The 10894-nt window shown below is 37.8% G+C and overlaps 1 protein-coding gene and 1 pseudogene across 2 annotated transcripts; one reads left to right on the top strand and one right to left on the bottom strand.

The window, feature by feature from the left end:
• Positions 1–242: 242 nt before the first annotated feature.
• LOC308611312 (centrosomal protein of 78 kDa-like) lies at positions 243–8050 on the top strand (annotated as a pseudogene). The gene is made up of 5 exons: positions 243–315; positions 1368–1477; positions 3706–3880; positions 5873–5986; positions 7969–8050. The product of its transcript is annotated as a centrosomal protein of 78 kDa-like (transcript).
• Positions 8051–9051: 1001 nt separating this feature from the next.
• On the bottom strand, positions 9052–10870 carry LOC308611317 (transcription initiation factor TFIID subunit 7-like). Its single transcript, XM_081260143.1, has one exon. The coding sequence runs from the start codon at positions 10697–10699 to the stop codon at positions 9650–9652; it is 1050 nt and encodes a 349-aa protein (XP_081116269.1). The 5' UTR covers positions 10700–10870; the 3' UTR covers positions 9052–9649.
• Between the last annotated feature and the right edge of the window lie 24 nt (positions 10871–10894).

The raw sequence follows: 10894 nt of genomic DNA, 5'->3' as shown, positions 1-10894 counted from the left end.
TTTTATGAAGTTGTTAATAAAGTTTCTTTACTTTTCAATGTACACATGCTTCGGAATATGTTTGTTTTTACTCGGAACAATTGTTTCTTTTCTTTTTTAAGGAGAAAAAAAAAAAGGCAAAGGAGCTCCACACTTTGACTTAATTTCATACAAAGCTCCGACGACAGAGGCCATAACTGTTGAGAGTTGCTTTGGGGGCAAATTAAACCAGTAAAATTTTAAACTCTTCCTCCATATTAAAGGGATTGAATAAATGGGCCACTTTGGTGCACCTGTGTCCTGCGAATTGTCCAGTTGGAGATGGAGGTTTAGGAAGTGAGTTTCAGTCTTGTTTAAGTCTCTTCCCATCAGACTGGTCTCGTGATTTCCTACACACCATGTTACTTCCTGTCTACCTTTCCTTGGTGTTGTTCATGCCTGGATTATCTCCTGTACCTGCTCAAACCTTGGTCCATTCTCATTTGTACCATGGAAGTTTGTCATGCTGGATACTGTCAGAACTAATTTTACTTAAGTTTGTGTTAAGGTGCAAAGCACACGTTTTGTATATTTTCTGTTTTTTGTGTTTGTCTATATTTTATGGTTTCGCTTCAAGAAATATTATGGGAAGGGAAATAGCAAGATGTAAAGAGCAAAAAAGTCATCATTCTCTTTCAATTGTTAGAACATCTATCTGCAATCATAATTATGATGCACTGTGGTATGTGTTAAAATAGTAAATACATGTAACGTCCCGTAGGAGCAGCAAACTCTGGTGTTGGTGAGGGTGTGTCATGGAAGTAATCACAAAGCAGGTGACTGTTGGTTGGGGTCCTGAAACATTAGTGTGCCTTCCCTGTGTCCAGTAGTGGTCTGGAGGGGTCAGGAAGCCTGCCTTTGAATTTGAGGGAACAGAGGGTTTGAGGTCCTCTCTCTTCTATTGCTCTAGTACACTGCATAGCAGCAGTATACTGGGTTTACAGTTGACGTTTAAATCGCTGATTGATCATTAAGATTGGGATGTATCTTTGGAAATGAAAATAGGAAGAATCGTATGCTTTTTCTTTTTTTTCTTTTTTTTCCTATATCTGAAAAGGTATGTAGTACTTTGCTGAGTGGTTGGGAATAAAGTTTGCAGTATTCAGTGTATTCAGTTTTAGTATCTAAATAGAATTAAACTGTTGCTGTAAAGTGGAATAGCACTTTGTTACTGACAAGTTTTAGAATGCATCTGTTCGTCAATTACCTGTTTGGGAAGATTGTAGTTAATGATTTTGAGAATGTGGCTATAAACCTCCAACTGACTCAAGAAAAGCAAATAAGTCAAGATTGACAAATGTATAGGCTCTTCATCTTTTGTGTGTGTGGGTTTTTTTTTTTCCTTTTAGTTATTTGTCAAGGTATAAAGAATTCTATCACACTTAAGACAAGTTAAGTAAACGTCACGGGGTGTATTCTGACATGGCATGGAGCAGATCACATGGCCTAGATCTTAAAGGTGATTTTATGTTTAAACTTTCATGAAAACATATGTGATTGAAACACATTAATATATTGATACAGAGGGCAGTTAATTTTTGTCTTTTTTTGTGTGTGTGTGTGGTACTGTTGTGGCCTCTCCCGTTGCGGAGCACAGGCTCTGGACGCGCAGGCTCAGCGGCCATAGCTCACGGACCTAGCCGCTCCGTGGCATGTGGGATCTTCCCGGACCGGGGCACGAACCCATGTCCCCTGCATTGGCAGGCGGACTCTCAACCACTGCGCCACCAGGGAAGCCCTAATTTTTGCCTTTTGATACATATGAGCACAGCTTTCATTTTGCTGAAAGAATATGACCAGTTTTCAGTTTGGGATTCTACCATTTAGGAAAGATAGTCCACTTAATTTTAGAAATAAGAGATTTAATATATAATACGTAATAATACTTTTATGTATTTTTTTACTGAAAACAGTTATTGTAATACTGTGAAGAAACTATGCCATTCTAGTCTTCAAGACTTAAATGAATCAAGTGTTTATTAGCTGTTGTAGTTTTTAAACTAATAAAAGTCAGTACATCAGCAATTTGTAAATACAGTTTTTGAAATAATGCCTTAACAACTTTACAGTGGTTATAATGACTGTATTTAGGCCTAAAGTTAGTTAATAATTTGACATGAAGGCTTTTTAATAGTTTGATGGTGCAGATCAGGGATAGGTAAACTCTGGCTGGTGGGCCAGATCCAGCCCGTCGCCTGGCTTTGTAAAGGAAGTTTTTCTGGAACATAGTCGCACCCATTGTTTACGTGGTAGTTATGGCTCCTTTCACCCTACACCAGTGGGGCCGAGTAGTTGCAACAGAAACTGTATAGCCCACAAATCTGGAAATGTTTAAATTTAGATTTTAAAAATTGAAAACTTCTTTGAGCCTATACAGGGCAAGTCCATTGACCCCTGAGGTAGAAAACAGGAACTTGGGTGCGGAAGCCAAATGGCCTAGGTTCAAATTCCCTTTCTCCCATTTCATAGCTAGTGACCATGGGCAAATCACTTAACCTCTATGCCTCATTATGAGGTTTAAATGCACTTATTTGTATAAATAGTGCCTGGCACATACTAAGCGCTGTGTAAGTGATTGCTGTTGTTTCTGCTTGGAGCTTTAATAAGTTATTGTTAATAGAAAAATGACACTAATGATTTTCCTTATAGAGTAACAAAGGCACTTTGAGTCTTTTACATTTTCAGGAATGTAATAAGACTTTTTTCATTGACAGTCAGTGTTCCCTGTTACCAAAATTTACTTTATGAATATAAAGAATTGAATATCTTCAAGACAGTACTTTTGCTTAAATGTCAAACCATTATTTTCCCAAGGCACATCAAACTGGCTCTGCATAGTCCAGGCCTCTAAAGCTTGTGTGCACACCCTAGGTAGCATGTGAGATACATTTTGTAAATATAGTTTTTTAAATAATGCTTGAGACTTCCCTGGCGGTCCAGCAGTTAACACTATGTGCTCCCAATGTAGGGGGCTTGGGTTCGATCCCTGCTCAAGGAACTAGATCCCACGTGCCTGCCATAGCTAAGAGCCCACATGCCACAACTAAAAGATCCGGCATGCTGCAACTAAAGACCCTGCACAGCCAAACAAACAAACAAGCAAATAAATAAATAAATCTTTATAAAAAAATAAGTAAAATAAAATAATGCCTTAGGAGTTAGGAAAAGAAAATATTAGAACATTTTTACCTTTGTATTATTTTTAAAAATCTGTGTAGTTTATCATGTACATAAATTATATGTATGGAACTTTGTGTATATAATTTGTTAATAAATAAGATGCATATTAAAAAGTTTTCTTATGGTTTGCCCAGTCAGGTGTTTGGAGGCCATTGGAGGACAGGATGATGAAATATAGCGCCTCAGCAAAGATAGAATTTAGAACCAATTCCCTGACTTAGAAGATAAGGAAAATAATTCATAGACTGTAATTGAGTTGTCCAACTTTACATAAGTGTTCAGAAACAGGAAATGCAGTGGCTAGAATCTAATCACTGACCGAGCAGAATCTGGGTCACTCACTGGACTCGTAAACCAGAAGTGACTGTTGAAGTTCTCAGGTTGATGCTCCTGGCATATATGCTTGATCTGTGTGTGTGTGTAAATCTCTGACATAAGAAGCCATACTCAGGCACACCCTGTTTCCTTATTCAAGCATCTTAATTTCATCCCATTAAATCTTTGAAGTATCAGACTACCAGAAGGCATGAAGAAACCTGGGCTGAGAGTCTACATTCCAGGAGACGTGATCTTGACTGCATGGCTGGTTTGAGGCGCATCACTCTGAACTGCAACCCGCTCATTGGTGACCTGGGTGCAAGTGCTTTGGCAGAATCTCTTAGTGAGGATTTATGGCTTAGAGGGAAATTCTAAAATTGAAAATATTGAATTTTTAATATGCTTAGCTTTTGGCATGATACTATTGTGATAGGATGTTTTAAAGCCTCATTTTACTGATAGCTTTTATTTTGCTTTTCAACTTTCTCTAAGAGTTGCATATATCCTTTACAGAAAATACAGAGTTACAAGAGAACCTATAATTTTAATACCCAGATATAATCACTGTTCATTTTGGCGTATATACTTTCAGTCTTTTTTTCTTCTACAAATATATATGTACACTTAGGGATTACAAAAATAGAATTGTAGTATACTTGCTATTTCACATTCCTGCTTTTTTCACTTAAAGATGTATCATGTAGTATTGCGTCGTATTGATGTCCCATAGTTTAATCAATTCTTTGCAATTCTATTTAGACAGTTTGCTTTTCCCTGTCAGAAACAATGTGAATACGTTGTATATACATCTCTGTGTCCATCGGGATTACTTCTGTAGAATAAGGTACTACAAGTGGAATGACTAAGTGTGACCTATTTTTAAGACATTTGATACACATGGCCAAATTACCACCCAGAAAGTCTATGCCAATTTGTAGTCCACCCCAACAGTAGATGGGAAGCCTGCCTCTCACAAACACTGGCCTGTAGCACTTGTAAAAAAATGTGAAACTACAAAAATGAGTACCTCTCCATTTTCTATGCAAGTGGGATTACTCCAAATTTTATAACTTTTTTCAATTAATTTAGTATGAGCATTTTAGCAAGTCAGTAAATTTGCATCTCCTACATCATTTTTTGTGATTGTTCAGTATTCCATTATATGAATATGCCACAGTGCACATAGCTTATCCATTCTTGTATATAAGCTTTGTCCAGTTTTTCAGTTACAAATAGTACTCTGATATATATCCTTACCTATATCTCTGACTATTTCTTTTGGTTAAATTCTTAGAAAGAGAGTTGTTGGATCCAAAGGGTATAGACATTATTTAAAGGCTTTTCTTACAGAATCTTGGCTTCATCTGATAGGACAATAACCACATTTTGTTTTATTTTGTATTCATTTGATTGACTGGTGAGGTTTACTGGCTGTTTGTATTAATTTGGCTATTTGGTTAATTATACCCTGTGTCCATTCTTCTGTAGTGAGAGTTTGTAAGGGTTGTATCATATCCTGTCAGATCCGTATGTCTGACTTGCTATTTCTGTGCGTCATGGGGGTGTTGAAAGACTCCAGTTATTTTAATGTGATGGTCCACACAACACTTAAACAAAAGACTCATGATAGTTTCCTTTCATGTAATATTTTTTAATCCCTGTGCTTTAGTGATGATCCCTTTGGTTTAAATGAGTAGGTTGTTCAGCCCCAGAACTACTAGAATTCATGATCAGTTTTTCTGGGTTTTGTCTGACCTTTTACTGCGAGGGTTCTTGACCATCCTACTTTCATGATAGGTTTTTAGTATGTATTCTCTATTCACACATTGTTGAAAGTTTTTATTATTTGTATCCTCTTAGATTTGTCTTTTTTTCCTCTAAAACTAACAGTTATTACATTTCTTCTATTTTGTTTTCCCCTTTGAACTAGTTTCAAGTGTGATTTGGAGCTGAAGATCATGATCAAAAGAATGCAGTGTATTTCTGAGCTCCACGAGGTTTTGCTTGTGAGGTTTACATGCCCCTGCCGCCCTTGCTAATTATGAACTGAGATTCATTTTGTGATGCTTTTTGCTCATAGGTTATATACAGTTATTCTTCAGTTCTGTAATTGTAAAATACGTTGTATGATTTATTGGTACTAAAGCCAGGGTTATCACTGCACATCCAAGAAGAGGTTTTTAAATTGGATTATGCATTATGTGTGTGCATATATGTTTCTGTTTTTTTCCATACCCAAAATTACAAACCTGCCATGACTTGTCTTGTGCAGGACTCTTCCACACGTGAGAAAATGAGAGTTGTCTATATGTTAAATCTGTAGAGTTAGCAAGTGACGTTTGTCTTTCATCGAAAGCACTTGACCTGCAGCAGTGCGGCCTCACCAGTGAAGGAGCAAAGGCTTTACTAAAGGCCCCTGAAACCAACAGAACTCTGCTCGTTCTGGATATAAGAAAAAATCTGCTTGTTGGTATGTGGTCACTTTTTTTAAATTGATGAACACATAGCAAAACAAAAACAATTTGTTCAGGTATTGACAGTTTTTTAAAACTTAATGTGTTTAACTTTCCTCATCATATACAGTTGGCCCGTGAACAACGTGGGGTTAGGGGTGTCGACCCCTACACAGTTCAAGATCTGGGTATAAGTTTATAGTCAGTGGTTCCACATCTGTGGATTCAACCAACCTTGGATCATGTAGGACGATAGTACATATGTATTGAAAACTATGCGTGTGTCAGTGGACCCACGAGGTTCAAACCCATGTTGTTCAAGCTTCAACTGTACTTTTCTAGTGTTGCACTTCCCTTATGTTTTTAGCAGCTACTGTACTAACTAAAGTGAATTATACTTGTCAATTTTTCTTATCTCTACTCTGAATAGAGGTGAACCTAGATACTAAGCCTGCTTCCACCAAGAGCATTCTTTCTTTCCTGTGCAACCTCTGAATTCTTGCCAGGAGTACTTTATTCATTTGTCAGATTCACAAGTAATTTTGTAATCATCTTCTGTGTGCCAGATACGGGTTTAGGGACTAGGGATAAAGCAGTGAACCAGACAGACAAAAAGTCTTGCCCTCATGGAACTTACATTCTAGTGAAGGACATCAGATAGAAATGAGTAAACAGATAAGTCATATAATTTTAGAGAGTAGGAAGTGCAAAACTATCTTAATGTAAGGAGAGTGAGGGAGAGCAGGTAGGACTCCATTGGATAGGTTTGTTAGGGGACAGCTTCACTGGAGAAGTGGCATTTGAACGGAGACCTGAATGAAGAGAGGAGCAAGCCATGGAAGATGTGGAGTAAGCACATTCCAGGACAAGGAGGCAATGAGTATGTAGGCATGTAGGTGGGTGGAGTATTTAAGGAAAAGCAAGGAGGCCAATCTGGGCAGAGTACTGAGTGAAGAAGAGTGTGGTATGACATGAGGTCAAGGAGCTAGCCAGGGGTCTGCTCTTGTAAAGTCTTGAAGGCCAGAGTAAAGATGTGGATTATTCTAAATGAGTAGAGGGGTTTGAACTGGAAAAAGGCATGATCCAAATCGTATCTGAATAAGGTGACCTGGTATAGAGAAGGGACTTGGGAGGATAAAGAAGAGGAACAGGGGGCTTCCCTGGTGCCGCAGTGGTTGAGAATCCACCTGCCGATGCAGGGGACGCGGGTTCGTGCCCCGGTCCAGGAAGATCCCACATGCCGCGGAGCGACTGGGCCCATGAGCCATGGCCGCTGAGCCTGCGCGTCCGGAGCCTGTGCTCCGCAACGAGAGAGGCCACAACAGTGAGAGGCCCGTGTACAGCAAAAAAAAAAAAAAGAGGAACAGGGAGACCAGTTAGGAGACTATCACAGTGCTCCAAATAAGAGATGTTTATGGCCTAGGTTAGGTTGGAAGTTTGCAGCAAATGAAAAGTGGTTGAATTCAGGTTGTGTTTTGAGGGTGTAGCTCTCAAGACCTGCAGATAGATGTGAGGTATGAAGGAAATAGTAACAAGGAGACAAGTCGTTGATGATTATGTGTGCAACTGGGTAGTATCACTTAGAAGAAGGGAGCTGATGGGAGGAGCAGCTTTTGAGGGAATATCAGGACTTGGTTTGTTATCTTGGATGCCCTGGTTTGATATCTTAGATGCTCTTTAGGTATCTAAGCGTCTGGACGGTGCTCAGACTGTACTTTGTATCCAAAGGTATCCAAAGCCACTTCAGATGCAAAATGTTTCAAGTTGACCTTTGCTGCTGCCAAAATAGTAGCCACTGTGGGCAGTCTGCAAGATGGCATCTTAGGTTTCTGAGGAAGAAATTAGAATACACAAAGGGGGAAATAAGTGTATAATTATATAATGTAGATTTCATATTTAAATGTCTGGGAAAAGCAATAATTAGTTGGCTTTTGGTTTTAAATGGAAATAGCCACTCATTGGAAAATAATTACTCTAATTTCAATTCATTTTACTTTAGATCATTCTGTGATGAAAACAGTTACCAAACAAGTTCTCCAGATAGAAGGAGTGCCAAGTCAGAGGTATATAGCATGTTTCAGTTCTCTTGGAAGAATTTCTCTTTAATGGCTTGGTTTTCTTTCTTTCTTAAAAGAAAATTATCAAGGTACTTTCTGCCATCTTAAAACTAAGATTTGAGTCAAATCAAATGGCTTTTCTGTTTTTGAAAATGTTGTGTGATGCTTTAATTTAGGTTCCCAGATATGCAGATTGAAAACCTTTTAACTTTTTATTTTCTGTAACATATTATCGTTAGTCACAAATAGTCTTTTTTTTTTTTGGTGATAAGAATGAATAGCAGGAGCAGCATTTGTGAAACCAAATCTAATATGAAACTGACTCTTTCTTGTGAGTAAATTTGAATATTGAAACAGCAAAACAATAAGGTTTAATAAAAAGCAAAATAAATTGTTTATGTTTATGATCTGCCAATTTCCCAGAAAGGGTTTTGTGGTGACTTTAGTTATATACCAGATACATTAAAATCACCAGTGGACAACACATCTTTTATTCAGGTGCCCTCTGAAAGTTTTAAAAATTTGTTGACTTCATAACAATGAACGGTCCACTTTAAAATGGTTAAAATTATAAATTTTCTGTTTTGTGTCGTTTACCACAATTTTTAAAAAATGTGTTGTTTGAAGATTTTTGGGGTTTATAAAGGTATTAGCATAAAAATGAAAAATTTAAAAGACCACCTCTAATCCCATTATCCTATCAAGCAATATTTACATTTTAATTTTCTCTTCCTGCTGTCTATAAACATAATTCCACATAGCTTCAATATAATTTGCCATTCTTATCTTTTCATACTAAATTTAAATTCTGTGATTCATAGTTATACTTTTTAACATTGCATTCACATGGTTTCATTGAGTAGGTCAATTTTTTAAATTGGTGAAAAATTGGAAATAACCTCAAATAAACTATTGTAAACATCTTCATAAATACAGCTTTTTTTTTTTTCTACTTCAAGTTGTATGTTTTTGATTCTCTATTAATCAACTTGCTTGGACAATAGTGTATTAAATAAGTTGTTAAGAGTGTTTATGAAGTCAAAAAAAAGCTTATGATCGTCTGCCAATTGTTATTTCAAGAGTGATATTTTATTTTTTTTAAGGTGAAAATTACTTGCTTTTATTTATTGTTAAAACAACTTTATGAAATGATTTGCAATGCAAAATGTGGAAAACTGCTTTGAATAACTGGGAAAATAGCTACAGCATGGGAAAACGTATGTAAACAAACTTCACTGCCACCAAACTAGAATCTACTAATTTATCTCAGATGGCATCACAGAGTAGCAATGGCAGCTTCTGGTAAACGGAGAAACAGCAGCAAAGTCCTGCAGTGAAGCTGTGATTAATTACCAAACTGAACTGTTCACTCCACTAATCCTACAACTTCCCTACATTTATCTGTCTATACATTCCTACTTACTACAGGACAAACACCCACCGAAGTGGTTCCAAAAAACAAATGAGATAGAAATTCACAATTATAAAACAAATCCAATAGAAGGCAGTGGAGGAAACTGGGAACTACTGCAAAGTTTTACTGTCTAGTCCAGGTGATGAAAACAAGGTTTTTCTTTCAAGGCTGACCACTGTCAGGAATGAAATTAAGTATCAAAACTCTCCTCACTTCTCTAGGAGTGATTCTAGCTCTTCTTGCAAAGAGCTGAGCTGCTCCTTTTCTCGGTCTTCCTTTTGTTTCAGTTCATCCAGCACAGCCTGAAATCTGTTCTTGAGAGCCAGGTTCTCCACTTTCATGATGAGATCCTCCTGTCGCTTTGCCCTGTCCTGGGTCTCTTGGAGCTTGCCTTTCATGTTATCAATCTGTTTCTGAATTCCCATAACCAGCTGATTAGTTCCCTCGTTTTCTTGGTGGTGTTCATCTGACTCATTTAGCTTGTGCTGTAGCTGCCTTTCCAGATCTTCCTCAGTGTCAATGATGTTTATATCTTCTTCATCTTGATGCTGTGTCTCATCTTCATCTTCACTGCTGCTGCTGAGGTCATTGAATATCTCCCGAAGCTCATCATGTTCTAATGAGTCATGGCCCTGCCTGTGGCCAGACATTCCTGGGGAAGAGATATCAAGGCCTTGACTTTCTGCTTCTTTTGTTTCATCTTCAGCAATTATTTCCCAACGGGTACTGACAGCTTCAGCATCTGTGCTCAGCAACCGCTTTACTTCTTTTTCCACATCTGGAGACTCAATATATTTCTTCTTTGCTGTCTTACGGAACCTTCTCTTTCTGACATTTTTTAGAGGCAGAGTAATTCCATGGTTCCATATAAACTTTTTCTCTTTGTCCTTATCCTTTTTCTTGCTTGCTTTGGGATCAGCAGTGGCAACTGGTTCCTCAACAGGAGGATAGAGATCACCATCAGCTGTACAGACAAGCATCTGAGAGATATCAGCTGTCTTGTAAAAGGTTTTTTTATCAATGGTTTTCAAACTTTCCATAACACATGGCAGATCTACCAATTTTGACGCCAATGGGACCTGGTCCACTCTGACAATTCCATGACGCCCATCAGGGTGTAACTCAATTGTCAGTCTGTCCTTCAGGTTGACATGACCAGACTGTATCGCCCGCCTCACAGTAGAGGCATACTCCGGAGGTAGGCGTAAGATAAACTGGCTCTCTACTTCGTGAGGAGCATCATCTTTGCTCTTACTCATCTTTACTTCTTTGTGACTCAGTTTTTCTCTAATAACCACTGGTTGCACTAAAAAATTTCAGCTATTTCAACAGAAAGACCAGTTCTTTATAAATTGACGTCTTTAATTACAAAGAGTTCTAGGTAGAAGAGCAACTAAGCGTCTATTCGGAATTAAGTTCCAAGTCTTTCTAAATATGCTGTGACAATACCAGTC

Source organism: Mesoplodon bidens (genome assembly GCF_964165515.1).
Source record: "Mesoplodon bidens genome assembly, contig: HAP1_SCAFFOLD_298, whole genome shotgun sequence".
NCBI lineage: Eukaryota > Metazoa > Chordata > Mammalia > Artiodactyla > Ziphiidae > Mesoplodon > Mesoplodon bidens.
The sequence above is the reverse complement of the archived record's forward strand: the minus strand, read 5'-3'. Positions and strand labels throughout refer to the sequence as shown.